This window comes from Miniopterus schreibersii (genome assembly GCF_964146895.1).
Source record: "Miniopterus schreibersii genome assembly, chromosome: 12".
Lineage (NCBI taxonomy): Eukaryota > Metazoa > Chordata > Mammalia > Chiroptera > Miniopteridae > Miniopterus > Miniopterus schreibersii.
In genome coordinates this window covers 73,179,405-73,197,355 of record NC_138112.1, presented here as the reverse complement: position 1 = coordinate 73,197,355, position 17,951 = coordinate 73,179,405, and the positions used below count along the sequence as shown (strand labels likewise).

The window sequence follows — 17,951 nt, the reverse complement described above, 5'->3', positions numbered from 1 at the left end:
CTGCGATATAGACGTTTGCTCCGGCGCCGGCCTCGAGGGAGCGGGAGACTGCGCGCTTTGGGGCCGCATGGCCACGAGCTCTGCCAACGACCTGCCCGGACCTTCTCCGGTGTTGGCGTCCAGGCAGGGACACAGCCCGCATCCCCTGAGCTCGGCCCGGCCGAGCCACCCCGACGCCTGCCCCACGGAAATGCAGGGTCGCGTCTCGGGGGCTTTTAAGCCTCGAAGCGTCTGATGACTGTCACCCAGCTGTGGGAAATCACTGCACACAGGAACTGTACTCGGACGAATGTGTGATTTCGCGAGTTCATGATGAGATAGATATATATATATATATTTGAGACAGTCAGCTTTTCCCTTGTTCCGAATCTGTGCTGTGGGGAAGTGAGAAGAATTCTTAGAAATAAAAGCTGAGGAAAGGCTGGATTTGGGAAATGGCCGTTTTTTAAGCCCGGTGACATGGTGGCTCTGGGGCAGCGGTTCTCAGCGGGGGGTGACCGTCCCCGGAGGACAGGCAGCCAGCGAGGTCCAGAGACACTCCTGATCCTGTGACGGGCCCCTGGCATCAGCCGGTGAGGGGCAGGCGGCAGGTGGACGCCCTACGGCGCGCAGGTCGGTCCCTGAGAGCAGGACCGGGCAGCCCTGTCCTAGGCCGGGACCTTCCCTGACAAAGGTCGGTGTTCACCTGAACCGAGCCTGTTATCGTCTTTAGCATCTACGATAACATATTGCTGGAATGTCAGAGTAATTTCCCATTTTCCGGATCCCTCAGGGCACAGGCCGCGCTCTGCGGAGGCCACACATCCCCTCGTTGTTATTAATTGTTGGCTGTTAACTCTCCTGCACCCACCTCCGGTCCCAGGTTTCCCCGCTTCGCTTTCTCCCGCCTCCCAGCCTGTCACCCGTGGATTTCACGGAACCCACTTGCGTCTCCTCTTCATCGTAACGCATCAAACAAGGTGCAGACCTGCCCTTCTCCGGAGCGTTTTCTCAGTCCATTGAGAAAGTTTTGCTCCCCGGGAATTGTCGACAATTTGGGTCAAATAAACTCACAAAAATTCTTCACAGGTTCGAAGGCCTCACTGCTGTGGGCTCCGGGGTGGGCTGGGGTGGGGGGTCCACCGAGCCCGTCCAGGTTGTCCCCAGCTTTCAGTGCCTGGTGGCTGCAGCACTGAGGGTCCCGTTTCCCGCGGGCTGTCAGCGCCTTCCACGTGTCCCCTCCATGCCAGCCATGGGGACACCTCCCCAGGACACCTTGTGGTTCCACAGTTCTGGGAATTAGGGCAGGAATTAGGGGAGACCTGAGGGTCTAGCCACTGGACCACCAAAGAGACACAGGTGGTCCGTGGACAGAGGAGCAGGGCCGGGCGCCAATAAAGCTTTATTTACAAAACCAGGGGGCTGGCTCTCCGCCACAGCTGCTCTCCGCCACTTTGCTGACCCCTGGCCTAGCAGATGTCACCCGTGGCTGCTGAGAGAGGTGCTGGGAGCTTGGCGAGCACCACCCACCAGTCGGGTTCTCACAAGGACACGTGGCACTGGGTGCTGTCCTCCATGGTGCAATAGGACACACAGTTTCCTCCCCTGAAGCGTGTTTGCCCAAAGACTTGACCTCAAACCCATCAGGTCCGACGAGCCGTCCAGAGCTGGAGAAAGCCATCCGTGAGCTCCCTCACCCCCTGAGCTCGCCCTGGAGCAGACACGTGGTGACAGTTGGGGGGCGGGCTTATCAATAGAAAGGGGCTTCGGTGACAGGACAGTGCCCTGTGAGTCCCATGTGGGTTTTGCCCTGAGGAAACCACATTTAAAATCCAATTATGAGGCGTGGGGAAAGAGGAGGCCCCGTCCACAGGCCTGATGTCGTGCTGACCCAGGGGTCATGACCATCTGCGTCCTGAAGCCACGGGAGTTGCTGGAGACTTTGGGCCCGAAGGCTGGGCCCTGCGGGTGGCCCAGCACCCTGCTGGTTTACACAGCACCCTGCTGGCCCGGGGCCCCCACGGAGGTGACCACTGCCACACGCTTCTCCCAGGAGCCTCTGTCACCCAAAGTGGGTCCCCCGATGCGTCACTTTCCCCACGACTTTGTTGGGTAAGATACCGGGTCCTTGTGGATGGAAGGGGCCATAGGTATCCCTGTGACCGGATGCTGGGGGACACACTCAGGCCAGCTCAGCCAGCTGCAGGACTCACCAAGGACCCCCGGAGTGCAGAAGTCAGAGTGGCAGAGCCCCCAGACAGTTCTGCACCCCTAGAGGCAGAATGGGGTGGGTGGGGTGGGGATACAGGGGGCGGGGTCCTGGAGGCCAAGGGACAGATTTGAGACCAGCCCAAGACCCTGGGCAGCTCAGTAAGAGACAAGGCAAAGGAAATACCAAGCCCCTGACCCTGGAGGGGACAGCATGGCTCAGGGGACATGGGACCTAGCTTCTGTGGGCCACAGCTGCTCTGCCCTCAGCCAGGCCCTAAGCCTCAGCTGGGTCAGGGCTCTGCATGGAAGGGACAGGTGGGATGTGACAAGGTCCTGAGGGTATCCAGGTCAGCTCATGAGAAAGCAGGATGCCAGAGCCACCTGTGACCTTGGCCGACCTTACCTCCGACCCCTCCATGAGGCTGAGGCAGCTCCTGCGGGGAGGGGAGGGGAGGGGTGGGGGTGGAGGGTGGGGGGTGGGGGAGGCCCAACAGGAAGTGGGGGTAGCTTACTGTCCTGGCTGGGGGTCTGCCTGCTCCCTGGAGCCGCCACCGCCGCAGGTGTGGGGCTCGCTCTCACCCCTTGCCCTGGGTCCCCCTGTCCCTGGTGTCTTTGTCGAGCTCCAGCACCTGTCGGGTGTTCCTGGGAGTGTGGGCCACATGGAGGGGAGGGGTCCCATGGCCGTCACTGTCCCTGAGACTTGCTGCCCCAGCTCACAAACTCTCAGCAAAACCCGAGAGGGGGTCCAGGGGCTCCAGCCACCCTGCTCAGTGCCAGGCATACCAGCCTGGCTCCTGTCGGCCTGTAACCCTTTGCCGACAGTTCCAAGAGTCTCTCCACCAACCTGCCTTCTGCAGGAGACCTCGCGGTGTGCTTGGGAGGCAGACATTTCTACCTCTTTTCTGGGAGAGTTTCCCTCGCATTCCGGCAGAGAGAAGGGCCCGCTGCTGCCGACTCAGCCGTCGCAGCCCATCGTGTTCCCTGCCACCTGGGCTCCCTCTCGCCGATTCGTTCACCCGAGTGTGCCAGTGTGCGTCGCCTGCCGCCCGTCTGCTCTCGTGTTCAAAAGACAGGAATTCTCACCAGAGACGTCGTATGGTCATCACATCAGCTCCTTCTTGTCCCAGCAGCCACAGTGGGCGCTGCTCCATCCCAGGACACAGGTGGGGCCCTAAGCCAACCTGCCCAGCGCTGCCTGGCTGCGAGGCAGGGGGCCCTCCATGCAGGACTAACACGTGCAGGCCCCACACCTCAGCCGGTCTGTTCCCAGGACTCCAGCGGGTTGGGAGCGTGCTCTGCGGGGGACCCGCCACAGCCCCACAGCCCATGCCACCCAGCTCTGCCACCCCCGGGCCAGGGGGAGGTGGCTGAGAGTGACCAGGACAGGGCTGGCTTCCTAGGCCAGCAGCAGGCAGTCCCGCTCCCACTCCTGCCAGGCTTGGGAGCCACAGACCTGAGCACCCTGCAGGGGACAGGGGTTTGAAGTCGGCCCCACTCCTCCCAGGTCCCATCCTGAACTCCCTGGAGCCAGCGCCTCCCAATCAGGACCTATCGCTCTGCTCGCCTGCTGTTGGCCAGTCCTGTGCTGTGGCCCCTGAACTGTGGGTACAGGGGACGAGCAGTGGGGAGGGTGGGGAGGGCAGCGAGGCCGCTCAAGGTCCCCAGTAGGGGAAGGGCCATGCTGGCGGGTGGGCTCCCCCAAACCCACAGCACCGCCCCTGCGCCAGGCACACTGGGGCCTGCTCCTGCTGGGAAGCCCAGCTTCTCAGACCCCGGGACTCCCGCCAACTCCAACCCCACCTCGCCCAGAGCAGGCTGGGCAGAGGGTGCCCAGGGAAGAGCGTGCCTGCCTCTCCCTGTCCCCCTGCACGAGGCTAGTTTTGGACCAGGTGTCAGCCACGTCAGAGCCCACGTGTTCCACTTGGGGCCCAGGGCTGTGGCCCAGAGGTTAGCAGTGGGGGTGGAGGTGACCCGACACTGGGCTCTGTCCCGAGCCCTGCCTGCTGGTGCCCAGCCCGAGAGCTGTCTGTGCACAGCCGCTCAGCACCCGCCGTGGCGTGTGGGGTGGGCAGGAGCCAGAGGCTGTTGTGGGACCAAGACTCCTTCGTCCCAGGGCAGGGTCGCGTGGCCGAGACAGTCTGAGGGTAGAGAGACGCGCTGTCCGGGAGTGTGGGGTCACCTGGGGGCTGATGTGGTCTCCTGAGCGTCAGCCCCGAGAGTGAGAAAGTGCGGTCACAGGCGTGTGTGTTCACGTGTGGTCATGTGTGTGTGCACATGTGTGAGGGAGGCACCGGGACCTGGAGGAATGGCTGCTCTGAGGCCCTGGCCGGGTGCAGGTCAGCTGCCCCATCACTGAGGAGAGGGAGGCCTGCGGGGCACCCAGTCCTGGCTCACAGCAGCCTGAGGCCCGAGCCCCTGCCCTTTGTCCCCACTCAGCCCCCTCTGCCTAGTCCCCTCCCCGTCCACACCCTGTCCCCACAGTTCCTCCAGCCCCACCCCTCTGTCCCTCTCTGTCTCGGCCCCACCCTACTTCCCTGGATGCATCTGGGAGCTGATGGCCCTTGGACCCCCTGTCCCTGGCCTGTCCTGGGCCCTGGGCACTGGAAGATGCCCTTGTGCCTCCCTCTCTCCCAGACACATAGGTGACAGATGGTGACTCCTTCAGGGTCCTTTGACGCCCTGAGGACCAGGACTCCAGGTGACCCTCTGGGTTGGGGTCTGGGGGGAGGTCTGAGGTCAGGAAGCTATAGCTCTTCAGCGATGATCCCCACCTCCCTCCCGGGACCCCAGTAAAGGGGCCAAGGGAGCTGGGGAGACCAAAAAGGGGGGCTACCCAGCAGGGGCCTCAGCTCAGAGGCTTCTATGCAGACCAGGTCCTGGGAGGGGCCTCTTTTCCAGGAAGGGGGTCCCAGTGTGGTGATTCTGTGGAGAGGGGCTTCGGGGCAGAGAGATTTGAGCAGTCAGGGGTCCCAGGATGGGCCCTCCCTGCCGAGGGAGCCCAGGGAGAGGCCTGTGTACGGAAGGGGGAGCCCAAATGTCTGCCAGGGCTGCTGGCTGGGCAGGGCGGGCGGAGCCAGGCTGGGCTGCAGGGAGACAAGGGGGGTCCGCGGGAGTGAGGTCAGGCAGCCTCCAGCAGCAGCCAGCGGACAGCAGGGGGAGCTTGGAACCTGACTGATCTTGTCCTTGGCCCAGTCACCTGGCCACCTGGGGCCTGGCCCTGCTGCTTCAGCCTCCTGGGCCGAGGCCTGTGATGGGGGGCTGGTCAGTTATCCCAGGCCAGTTGCTGCCCTGGGGGTGACCACCGGGGAGGTGAGAAAGGCCCCCGACAGGGTGTGTATGGGGATGGGCCCTGGGCTACCTGGTGCTCAGCTCAGTCACCTGCAGACACCAGCAGGACAGGGCGGGTGCCCAGCCAGGGCCCTGCAGAGACTGGCCATTGAGACCTGACTAGCCTCACGGACACCCCGAACCTGAGTGGGGGGTGGGATGGGAGAGCTGCAAGCCCAGAATGGGACACCCTCTCCTGAGCTGCAGGGACCCTCTGGCCAGAATGGGGGGCCCAAGGGAGCCCTGATTTATTCCTAATTCTCTGTTGTGAGCTCCACATGCTTGCTTAGGGCCCCCACCCACTGTCCCCACATTGCAGGTTCCACCCAACAGCTCAGGAACCCCAGAGGGGACCAAGAAAGGGAGCCCCCTGCTGCAGGGTGGGTCCTACACCCTCCCAGGACTGGTCAGCACTCACAGGCCCCGGCCCAGCCTGGTGGTCCGGGCTCCAGTGTTCCCTGGGCTGGGGTCAGCGCAGCCCACCTGGCCCATGAGGGGCAGGAACTCCTCGGCTGCCCCACCAACCTCACACCCTGCTAGAACGGGGCTCCCGTACATCTTGCCACAGACCTGGGGGCTTGGGGAGGGGCCCAGCTGGCAGGGGTGGTGGGAGCAGGGCTGGCGACCAGGCCCTGAGCTCCAAGTGAGTAGGAGGGGGCAGGACCCAGGACTCGGGCAGTCCCAGGGCCCACCGAGAACAGAGTGGGCCAGGACAGCAAGGGGTGGGGGCCAGGAACCCTCTAACCTGTGGGGAACCTCTGGGCCTCCAGGGTCCTGAGAGAGGGGACTCCGCAGGACTGGCCCATCCAGAGACACCCCAGAGAATACAAACCAGCCCCCACCTCCAAGAGAACCCTAGAGGGTGGGCCCTTGTCCTGGCTCCCACGGGAACAACTCCCTGACGCCCAGGGACCCCTGGGCAGGAAGAGTGCACAGGGACACACTGCCACACTCCTGGCAGGAGGTGGGGGACAGTGCAGGCAGAGCCAGGCCGGCCCCAAAGAGCGCCCGATGGGGAAGGCACGCAGGAGCCGGGGCCCATCTCCCTGGGGCCGGCATCCGGCCAAGGTGGGAAACGGGCTGGCCAGGCTGGCAGCAGGGAGCAGGGGTCTGTGGACCCCCGAGGTAGAATCCCCCGCCACCCACTTCTGCCCCCCACCCCTGGCCTGGGACGTGGGACCTGCCCCGAGCTGATGTGGACAAGTCTTGCAGCCTGGAGTCCAGGGTGGGCGGAGGGGCGGTGGGGCGGTGGGGGCGGCGGGGCGGGGTGGGGGCGGCGAGGGTGGCGGTGGAGGGTCTGGAATGTGCACACGGCCGCTCCCCACCCGCCGGCAGCCCGTCCAGGACACGCTCCATGCAGGGAAGGCTTTGATCGCAGGTCCCCACCCGAGGGTCCCCCTCTCCCCGCCACGTCCTCCCGCCCTGCCCCCACTGGCTGCTCTGCCAGCAGCCCGGTTTGCGTTGGCCCCCGGCCAAACCCTGGAATGTGCTGCTGGCCCGGGGCGGCTGTTCCTGGATCGGGAACGACAAAGCACAGCCTGTCTCGGAGACGGGGGCGGACGGGGCGCAGCCTGCCCGGAGTCACGCAGGAGCCCGGCTCCGGGGCCGGGGGCGGGGGATGAATGGGCTCACACAGGCCGGGACACCCCTGAATGGGCGCCGGGCGTCCAAGCACGAGGCGGGCTTGGAACTGGTCACCGGGGGCCCCGGACCTGGACGCAGGCCGCCGAGACGTGGGGGTGCAGGCCGCTGAGGGGACATACTGCTGAAGTCCCCGGTGAGTGGGGCACAAAGCACCCCAAAGCTGAGACTACGTGTGACTCAGGCACTCGGGAGTGGGGTGCAAAGTCCAGACCCCGGACGTTTCCGTGAGTGTCCAGACCCGGATAGTGGAAGCGTGTGATGCCCAGGCCCTGGGCCCTGGGCCCTGGGTGCTAGATCGTCTCGGCACCGTCATGGGTGGGGTAGTGAGGGCTTCGCGCGAGGGAGTCAGATCCCTCAGGTGCTCCGGGGACTGTGGGGGCTTCGGGTCCCCAAGGAGGGGGCAGAGGCACGGGACACCTGGAGGGGCAGCTGGCCTGGTGCCACGCGTGGACACGCAGAGACCCAGGCTCACATGGGCCCGGACACAATGAGAGGGCACTGGGCACCCAGAGACGTGGTGGGACTTGGAACTGGCCACCGAGGGCCCCAGATCTGGACATGAGAGGCAGGCGGCGGGGTGGGGGGGGTGACACTGCTCAAGACCCCGATGAAGGGGAGTGTGGCCACTCAAGCAGCGCAAGAGACCCGGACAACACTGGTGGGCAGGGGCCACCGACGCTCAGGTGATCACGGGTCAGACCATCCAGAGGCCCTGGAAACTGGGGAGCAAAGTACCCGTCAGCTTGGCCTTCGAAGGAGTGGGGTATAGGCCACCCAGATACTCTGAAACTGTGGGCCAGGACCCCAGGACTTGGAGCTCGGGTCCCGAGGCCCGAGCCTGCGTGTGAGGAGGGTCCGGGCTGCCTTAGATCTGGAGGGCGGACCTGCTTCTGGACTCCAGCAGTTCAGGGTGATGGGCCCGCTCTGTCTGCTCAGGGGCCAAGGTTGGTCTGTTGACTCCGAGGTGAGCAGGGTGCTGGGTTGTGCACAGCCACCCAGACCCCCTCAGGATCCAGGTGGTGGCTCCCGGCGGCACCATGTGTCCCAGGCCCACGGTGCCGGGCAGCCAGACACTCAGAGTGTGGGGCTGGTGTTGCCACAATGCCTGGAAAAGCGGGGTCCCAGGTCCCCAGCTTTGCAGTCTAACAGAGCTTATACCATCCGGGCTATAGAAAGGCTGAGTGAACTGGACGATGTAGAGGTCACCCCAGTTCTCCAGGGAGTGGAGTTTGGGACCCAGAGCCCCAAGAACAGCCTGTTAGTGCTCAACGGAGGTGCATTTGGCTGTGGACCCCAACTCAGTTCTTAAGTGCAGTGGGGTACAGTACTTAGGCACTCTGACAATGGGGTACAGGACCCAGATACTCAGGCTAATGGGGTTCAGGACCCCAGAACTCTAATGGGGTACAGGACCCCACACTGACTAATGGGGTACAGGACCTAGACATGTCTGGGTGGGGGCACCCCTTCAGAGACGTAGGTCGGGCGTCCTAGACACCTGGGCGGCGGGGTGGGCAGCCAGCCCAGCACACACATGAATAGCACATAGAGAGCTGGAGACGGGAATGAATGGGACCCACACAGGCAGCGAGGGGCGGATGGAGTGGGGGCGTCCAAACCACAGGCCGGAGGCCACCGGCCTGGCCTGGCACACAAGCCAAGCGGGACGTGTCAGTGGGGGAGTGAGGCACCGAGGGGCCCAGCGAGCGGTGCCGGCTGTCCAGGCACCCTGTTGACCCCAGAGCGGAGTCCCAGCCCGACTGGTGGGAGTGTGCAGCCCAGACCTTGATTATAACGAGAGAAGGCTGCATGGAAACTTGGGGGGTCAGGCGTGTCCCCAGGTATTCACAGGAGTGGGGGAGGTGCTCCCATGATGGGGGTGCCCTGGATGAATGGGGCCCACCCAGAGCTGCAGAGGAGCCATTCTCTGGCCACCAGGGTCCCAGAGGCCCTTGGAGATGCAGAGGCGGGTGGGGTGGGGCGCAGACCGCCCTAGGAGGGACCCCAATGCCTGAGTCACAGTGGGCCTCAGTTCTCTGCCGTGGGGGCTAGAATACCAGCATTGGGTGGGTGGGTTACACATGGCACGTGCAGTCAGAAGGTGGGATATGTCCCCTCGATTTCCAGGTGAACTTGTTATAATGCACCCAGAAACTCCAAAGAGTGAGGCTCACATTCCCCAGAAATCCAGACTTACGGACAAAAGAACACAGACTGAAAAGATGCTGAGTGAGGCCCGGAACCCAGCACATCCAGGAAGAGGGGTGCAGGCTCCCCAGGTGCTCAAATGATGGGGTGCAAGTTCCCCAGGTGCTCGGGTGATGGGGTGCAGGCTCCCAGATGAAGAGGGCATAGGTAGCCTGAATCAAGAATGACCCCACACACAGGCTGAGACCAGGCAATGGGCATAGGGTTCCCCAGTCCATGGAGGACTGTGGCAAGTGGAGCACCCCATCCTCAGCTGCCCTGGGCACACATGAGCAGGGTGCTGGTGGCCGGGGCCTGCGTGGACAGGGTGCACACGTGTGGTCCCAGCACGTCTCATGGTCCCACGCCAGCAGCTCCCAGCTCCCTGAGCCAGCATTTGCCCCGAATTCCAACCTCAAACATCCCCAGGCCACCTCAGAGGAAGCCGGTCCAGGACCCCCCCCCCCGCCAGGGTCTCCACGAGATGCTGGCTGCCAGTCTGCCCTCGGGGAGCCACCAGCCTGGGGCCGCCAGCTCTGTTTAGTTTTCCCTCCTGCCCAGGAACCTCAGCCGCCCGTCTCGCCACGGGGACGCCCGTATCCTGGGAAAGGCACAAGCGGGCAGAACCGCTCACGTGGGCACACGTGCCTGCCTGCATCCTAGGGCCCAGCAGCATGGGGACTGGCATTGTGCCCACCCACTCGCCTCCCCCTAGATTAGGGTGCCTGCTCACAGCGTGTCCCACTGTCCCACAGGCCTCCTCTGTGGCCCCTAGCTGTGCCAACCACTCCTGGCCCCTTTGCCTTTAGATGCTTCTTCCAAACTGCATCTCTGGGTGGGGCTTGGAGGAAGGCTGGGCTTGCGCGGGGGACGCCCCACGTGCCCCAGAGCCTCTCGTGATAGGCATGGGCACTGGCATGCACCTGCCACCTGCTGTGCCGCAGAGGGAGTCCTGCCCCCCCAGCCCTGCCAGCAACAGGCCCTCCTGTTAAACCTTGGCCAACCCATGTCTGGCCACTAGCCTGTAATGGCTTCCGAGAGACACCCTGGTCTGGGAGGGCGCTCAGCGCTGGGCCCGGGGAGGGACCTCACCCGGATAAACTGGCTAGAGCCAAGAGTGGAGCTGGACCCACTGATCCCTGCTGGGAGCAAGGACTTCTGGCCCACTGGCTGGGCAGGAACCCTGGGGACCGAGCCAGCCTGGCCAGAGGCAGAGGCATACATGCCAAATGCCTCAGGAGGCTTCCCTGGGCTCTGGCAGCCCAGGCAGCAGCAGGCCCAGGAAGTGGCCCCAAGGGGGTGCCGTCCCCAACCCTGCCCCGCACCCCCAGGGCAGCTTTGAAAGCAGCACCCTCAGCTCACTCTGCTGGCACCAGGCCCGGTGCCCTAGGTTTCAATGGCACCAAAAAGCCATTGTCCCTCCAACCCCGACATCCTCCTGACTCAAGACACCCTCCTCTCACTGTCTCACCTAAAGGTCACCCCAAATGGGCTGTCACCCCCTCTAGCAGGTCCTCTGGGAGGACTGGAGATGCCCAGGCCCCGGAGACCCCTGCAGGTGGGCTGGGCCCAGGTGCCCAGTGCCTGGGGCTTGGGAGGCAGCCTCCTCCCAAGGGAGTTCCTGGCTTCCGAGGGCCAGCAGCTCTGGTCCTGAGGTGGGGCTCCCCGAAGCCCGGCCTCCATACCCTCTCACCCACCAAGAACCTTTCTTATCACCAGAGGCAGAGAACCTGAGCTTGGACCGCAGCCTCTGAGCACTGTCTGGGGCGCTGGGGTTCGGAGGAGGGCCTGGAGGCCAGGCAGGTCACAGTCAGGCTCCAGGTGAGAGCACACCACCCCTGGGGGGCTGCCACCTCAAAGTTTGGGGGAGCCTTGCTCACCCGAGGAAGGGCCCCAGAAAGGCACTCTCACTAAAGCACGAAGAATCCTGGTTGGAAGGAAGGCTGAGGGTTAGTCAGCTCAGCTGTAATAGGTGCCCACCAGGCTGGCTGGGAGCCCACAGGAGGGCACCCAGCCGCCCTCTGCTGGGGAGCTGGGACCTGGACGGGGAAAGGACACGGGGTGGAATTCAGTGTCCACTTCAAGGCAGGTCCCAGGGCAGGTGTGACCAGGGAGGGCTTCCTGGAGGAGAGGGGCTCGTGCACCCCTTGAAGGTCCAGGAGGAGGACCGGGACGGGAGGGAGAGCCTGGCGTGGGGCAGCAGGAGCAAGCGGGCCTGTGCTGGGATAGACCAGCCTGTGTCTGAGGGGCTGGGAGGGGGCCTCCGGAGAGCGTGGCTGGAAGGAGACTGGACGGAGGGAGGGGGCCGGTCTCCCTTTCCTGGGAAAATCGGCTGGAGCACCTGGAGAGGGTTCCCCCGGCCAGGCCACAGGAGAGAGTCACCCCGAGTTAGGCTGCAGGGGGGGCTTCTGCCTTCTGAGCAGCGAGCAGGGAAGATCCCTCCGAGGCAGGCCCGGCAGGGAGGCCCTGGGAGGGCTCGGGAAGGAAGAGCCCAGCAGACCTCGCGGGCCCTTGAGGGTCGCCTCAGCTGCCTGCCTGGGCCCCTGCGCACTGTCCCCAAGCCCGGGGACCCCGGGCAGGACCTGGGCGGCGGGCGAGCCCCGAGGAGCGGACGGCGCCACCTGGTGGCCCGGAGCCTGCCTGAACCTTCACCACCATGCAGACCCTGCGGTCCTGAGGGGCCCTGCGCCTCCCCAGGCCTGCGGGGCCCTCTGAGCTTGTGGCCAGTGTCCCGAGGGTCCCGTGATCCTCTCGGGCCAGCTTCCAGGCATCTCCGTGGTCCTGAGGGGACAGCCGTCAGCAGGCCGGCTCAGGAATCCTGCCTGACGAGCGAAACCAAATCCCGTGACTCCAAGCCCTCCCCGCCCCGGCCCCAAGTGGGGCCAGGACGCTGGCAAAACAGGGCAGGGGTGAAACAAGCGCGCGCACGCACACGCAGGAGTGTGCACACCCCTACACGCACACGCATGCACGCACACGGATGGAGACCGCGTGGGCCTCAGGGCCCGCCTTCTCCACCATAAAAATCCCCGATGCAGCAGCCTGGAGCCCAGAATACACATCGGCTCCCCATAAAGGAGACACTGACTTGAAGCTCCACGTGGGGAGCGGGGGCCGCTCTGCCCCTGGCCTCCACCGGTGCTGCTCCAAGGACCCTGCCGGACCCTTCGGGCTCTCCGGCCAACCCCAGGCCTCCAGAGGCCACCAGGGCACCCTGCCTTTGGGGGGCCCGTATGGAAAATGTACAGCCTCTTGTTCAGAAATGATTAGAATGTCAAGATGGCAACGGCGGGCGTTAAAGGAAGCCCGGGGCCTCCATATCCCTTCTTTGTGCTCGGACATAGCCCCTGGAGGGTGACAGAGCCAGGCCTGGGAGGCAGGACGCTGGCCCTGGGCACCTCCCTCTCAGCGCTGAGGGGGAGTGTTGGCTCTGGGAGTGGGGCATGGAAGATTGTGTGCTTGGGGGTGCATCTCAGGACCACGGTGGGCTCCTGCCTGTCTCTCGGTGTGCTCAGCACCAGCTGGGTAGGGGCTGCCGAGTGAGAGGCCTGGCCCGGATGCCTGGTTATTTCTGGAGGGGGGGTGGCCTTGGCTGGGCCCCTAAGGCTCTTGTGGGCAGAAAGGGGAAGCCCCATGTTGGAGGAAGTGGGCCTCTTTGCTGCCAGTGCTCCCAGGAGGGTTGGGTAGCAGGATCTGAGCCAGAGAGAGTCGCTGTGGGCCTGGGGTCACAGAGCACCCCGCAGGGCACCCCGCTTGGAATCCTGGTCCCTGCGGTGGGTGGGAGGAGCCAGCCTGGCCAGGTGCGCTCCCTCCGCAGGCCCCGGGCAGGTGGCTGAGCCGAGCGCCCGGCCGCCTCCCTACCCCCTCGCCTAAGGGTGGCGGATAGACAGGTCTGGGCGGGCGAGCTGCTGAGTCAGTTTGCAAGGAATGTTCTGACCGCTCCCAGCTACACCCCGCGCCTGCCTCCCCCCACCTCGCCCTCCTCCCCAGGTGCTCTGGCCCCGCGCCCGTACCAGGAACGCACCTTCAGCCCGAGCTTGCTTAGACCAGCTCCCACCCGCAGCCAGCCCCGCTCCTCACCGCACCTGCTCCCCCGGTGACCCCGGCAGAGCCCTGGCCCCTTGGGGCCCCCGCCGCCATGCTCCCACGTCCCCCAGGTCCGGGCTCACATGTGAAAGTGCTCCTTCTGTGTAACAGTCGAACCACGTGGCCTGAGTCCGGCAGGGATGAGGTGGGACCCCAGGCGATGACCCCCAGTTTGGATTGAGGGGCTTCCTGCAGGAGGAGGCCCTGAACCGAGGGGGAGGCTCTGCAGGGAGGCCCGGGGAGGCCCGGCCTGCTTGGCTAGGACTGGGGGCTGGGGAGGTAGCCAGGAGGCCGGGCCTGTGGCAGCTAAGCCGGCACTTTGGCCAAAGCCCAGCGCCTTCCTCCACTTGGCTCCACTCAGAACTGTCACCCTTGCCCACCCCAGGCTGCCTCCTCGCCCAGGCAGACCCAAGCTGGCTGCTGCTGGGCAGATGGGGGGGTGGGCAGGGGCCCGAGGGGCCATCCCCACAGGTGACCCGGCTGCCCCGGCCATCTCCTCCAAGCCAGCAGGGTGGGGAGATGGGGCCCCCATATTGCCCCAGCCCCAGTGAGCACCACGGCTGAACCCGGGCTCATTCCAGATCTCGTTGCCAGGATCCCCTGTGAGTTGTGGGACCCGGGAGGGGCTTGGGGCTGGCCCAGCTGGGTGGGGGGCAGGGCTGTCCGTGGGGGCCTCTCAGGACCATCTCTGTGCCTACCCAGGGCCCCGATGGGCACTCGCGGCCATTGCTGCCATCGCCGGGTCCTCATAGTTTCTTGCCTCCTCGGTGTCCTCTGCTGCTGCTGTCGCCGAGCCCGGAGGAGGAAGCCCAGAGACAAAGAGGCCGTGGGCCTGGGCAGTGCCCAAGGCACCACCACCGCCCACCTGGTGAGGAGCAGGCTGCGGTGCTCCCGGTGCCCAGCACCCGCTGGGCCAGTCCCAGACCACAGCTCGAGGCCCAGGCTCAGGGGCTCAGGGGGGCTCAGTGTGGTTGGGGTGAGCTCGGCCCCAGGGCGGCTGGTCTGCCCCGTAGAAGAGGCCAGAGGCCATTCCAGGGGGAGACAGTGACAAAGACGGGTGGGTGGGGCCAGAGCCCAAGCACTGGGAGTGCCAGCCCCAGGGCTGGGCCATGCACCATGGGGGCCACTGGCGGTGGTGCCAGTGATGGACTTGGGGCCGACCCATCATTCCGGCCAGGCTCAGAGCTGAGCTGAGGGTGGGAGCCCATTTGGTGGCCCGGTCTGGGGGTGGGCAGTTAGGGTTCTGGTGGGGGCTTGGTCCCAGCGGCACTGGTCGCCGTCCCTCCCACCCCAGGTACAGCCAGAGGTGGACGATGTGGAGTCCAGCCCTGGGGGAGCCCAGCAGTGGGGGCTCCTGCGGCTCTCCCTGGAGTACGACTTTGGAAGCCAGGAGGTGAGGGCCCCACTGTGCAGGCCCAGAGGACCTGCAGGCTGGAGGGGAGGTGCTGGGTGTGGGGCTGACCAGGGGCAGCCCCTGACTGAGCCACCCTTGGCTCCCAGATCAGGGTGGGCCCCAAGCAGGCAGTGGACCTGAGGGCCCGTGTCCCGGGGGCCACAGCAGACCTTACGCCTGCATCAGCCTGTCCACCCAGGCCAGGGACACACATGAGACCAAGGTGCACTCTGCCTCGTGTTCGAGGAGACCTGCTGCTTCCACGTGAGTCTGGGCTCACAGGCGGGCAGTGGGGGCCAGGCCAGTGTGGCAGGGGCCCGGCTCACACCCCCACCTGCAGGTTCCACGAGCGGAGTTGCCAGGAACCACATTGCGGGTGCAGGTGCTGGACTTCAGATGCTTCTCTGGCCACGTCCTGGAGCTTTGGCATCAGCTGGGTCCACCAGGCACTGCCGAGGTGAGGTTGCCAACCCCCTGGCTTCACCCAGGCCCTGCTTGGTGTGCCAGCGGGGAGACTGAGGCCCTTTTTGTGCCTGCAGGCCCAGCAGATGGGTGAGTTGTGCTTCTTGCTCCAGTATGTCCCCAGCTCAGGCCGGCTGACGGTGGTCATGCTGGAGGCCTGGGGCCTGAGCCTGGGGCCGGCAGGTGAGAGCCACCCCTGCCCCTTCCATGTGGGCAGATGGGGCCCAGTGTTCTGCTGTCAGACCTGGGATGCCCTCTGACCCCTTTCGCCTGCCCAGAGTCCTACGTGAAGGCCCAGCTCACGCTGAACAGGAGGGAGTGGAAGAAAAGAAAGACGTCTGCCAGGAAGGGCACAGCCACCCCCTACTTCAACGAGGCCTGCCCTTCAGCCAGATCCAGGTAGGCTGCCTGGTGGAAGGGGAGGGCAAGTCCTCACGGGGGGGGGGGGTGCAACCTGACAGCTCCCCCCACACACCTCTGCCTGTCCTGCCCAGAGTGTGGACCTGGTGCTGGCCGTCTGGGCCGGGAGCCTGCGGCTTCGGGCCGAGCCTGTGGGTAAGGTGGTGCTGGGTACCCGGGCCTCTGGTCAGCCCCTGCAGCACTGGGCGGAAATGCTGGCCCATGCCCGGCGGCCAGTTGCCCAGTGGCACCGCCTGCAACCCCTCAGGGAGGTAGACGGGGCCCTGGCCCTGCAGTCCCTCCTGCACTTGCCCTTGCCTGGCTCCTGAGAGCATCCTTGCGCCTCAGTCTCCCCGGACTGAGCTGTGGGCACCTGTCCAGGCCACCCTGGGGCCACTGCAATAAATGTCTCCTCCCTTCACCACAGCTATGAGTCCTTCCTGAGCCCTCGGGGGCAGCGTAAGGTCGGGGCCCTGTCAGGGCAAGGAGAAGGCCTCCTCTCTAAACTCCTCCAGGCCCTGAAGTCTCTGACCAATGCCTGGCCCCTGGGTGTGGTGAAGGGGGCCCCTCCAAGCCCAGAGAGGACAATACTGGAAGTGGGGAGCCCCCCTGTCAGGGGGCTGCAGCAACAGAGGCAGAGTGAGGGGAGGGGAGCTGGAGATGGCATAACAGGGGTGTGGTGGGCAATTGGGAGGCATTTTGGGGGGGTGGTGCTGGTAGAAGGATGGAACCCCAAGCCGAGGGGCTGCCACAGCTCCTCTCAGGGCCCCAAAACTTTGGGGCGGCGGCGGCTGCCGGGCTCCGCCAGCGAGCAGCAGGGGGCAGTAGAGGCCTTCGGAAGCTGCCGCCACCGGGGCCTCTGGGGGCTCAGCCTGGCGGGAAGGAATGCAGCTCTAATCCCCCACATCTGGAGGCCTCCACTCTCCCAGACCCTCCCCACGGCCGGAGGCGGGGGCCGCACCCCCAGCTCAGAGGCAGCCAAGTCATGGTCCTCCGGATGCCTCTGCTGGGTGGGGGCCCGCCTGGGCCCCAGCCCCTCGGGTCAGGGAGCGTTCCAGGCAGGGGCCCGCCATCCCCGGCTGAAGGCGTGTTCCGAGTTGTGCACGAACAGCCCTCGGGTGGGGCGCCCCGCATGGCTGCACGTCCACCGCACCCCCTCGCCTGTTCTGGGCGGGAAGGAATGATCACATTCCCACCCCAGAGACCCCGGGCCCGGCCGCAGGCCCAGAGGCCATTTTAGGGGGTCCAGGCCTTGCTCCAGAGCTGGATTGGAGAAAGGGGACATGGCCAGCTAGTGGCAGAGATGCCCCTGGGCTGGGAGGGGAACCGTGGGCTGCAGGAGAGGCAGTGGTGGTCCCCAGGAGAAAACTGTGCGGTGGGACCCAGTGGGGCCCAGCTCCGAGGGACTGCTCAGGTGACCCCTGAGCCGTGCATCCACCACAGCCCAACAGGGCCACACGCAGCTGCCCACGGGCTCCTTGCAAGAACCAGGAGTTTCTCAAGCTCGTCACTGATCCCTAAATAGAGCAACCCAACCTCGGCACCCCCCCCCCCCAAGACTTCTTGGACTGGACGGCAGCATGTGGCTGGGCCGGACCAGGCGGCCCGGGCAGGTGGGAAGGTCCCTGTGCCCCCATTGGTCTGAGGAGGGCTCCATGTCCTTTCTGAGCAGGGGCCCAGCCTGGGGGAGGACATTTATACCCCTCCCCCTGGGCCCACCAGCCCAACTCCACACTGCCAGCCTGACCTCGCTCCCAGTGCAGCCGCCCGGAAGCTAGGTGAGGCCGGTGGGCCAGCCCAGGCCGGGGCAGGCGATACTCGAGCTAGTTCGCAGGAGGACTTCCCTGGGCGGGGGTCTGGGGGCTGCGGGTCACCACCAACAGCCTTCCTGGGGGGCTTCCCTGGAGCTGGGAGCGAGATGGAGACCCAGCGGGAGGTGGGCTGGGGTAAGGCGGGGGGGCCCGGACAGTTCTCGACGACCAGGCCTTGTTTCCGGAACACCGGCAGGGGTCTTTCTGTGTCCAGGGACCCCAGGCTGAACTGGGGAGCAGCTTCTCGCAGGCACTTGGGCCCAAAGCCGAAGGAGCAGAGATAAAAATAGTAGGGTGGCTCTGGCGGCCACCTGCGCTGGCCCGTCCCGCCCCGCCCTCGGGGACAGCTGCACACCCGGGGCCCCGCCCGGGACATATTGGGAACACTTTCTCCCCTTCCTTCTCACCCCAGGGAATTCCAAGATGCAGCCCCCCCCCACACCCAGGAGGTT

At 65.4% G+C, this 17,951-nt stretch overlaps 1 protein-coding gene across 1 annotated transcript; it reads left to right on the top strand.

Moving 5' to 3' along the window:
• Positions 1 to 1,879: 1,879 nt before the first annotated feature.
• SYT8 (synaptotagmin 8) lies at positions 1,880 to 16,017 on the top strand (the record flags this gene model as incomplete). Its single annotated transcript, XM_081154918.1, is given in 14 exon segments — positions 1,880 to 2,050; positions 5,837 to 5,897; positions 13,938 to 14,036; positions 14,137 to 14,175; positions 14,178 to 14,302; positions 14,729 to 14,827; positions 14,935 to 14,992; positions 14,995 to 15,060; positions 15,063 to 15,091; positions 15,168 to 15,284; positions 15,367 to 15,472; positions 15,568 to 15,666; positions 15,669 to 15,688; positions 15,784 to 16,017. Coding segments are annotated over 14 exon segments (1,323 nt in total).
• Positions 16,018 to 17,951: the final 1,934 nt, after the last annotated feature.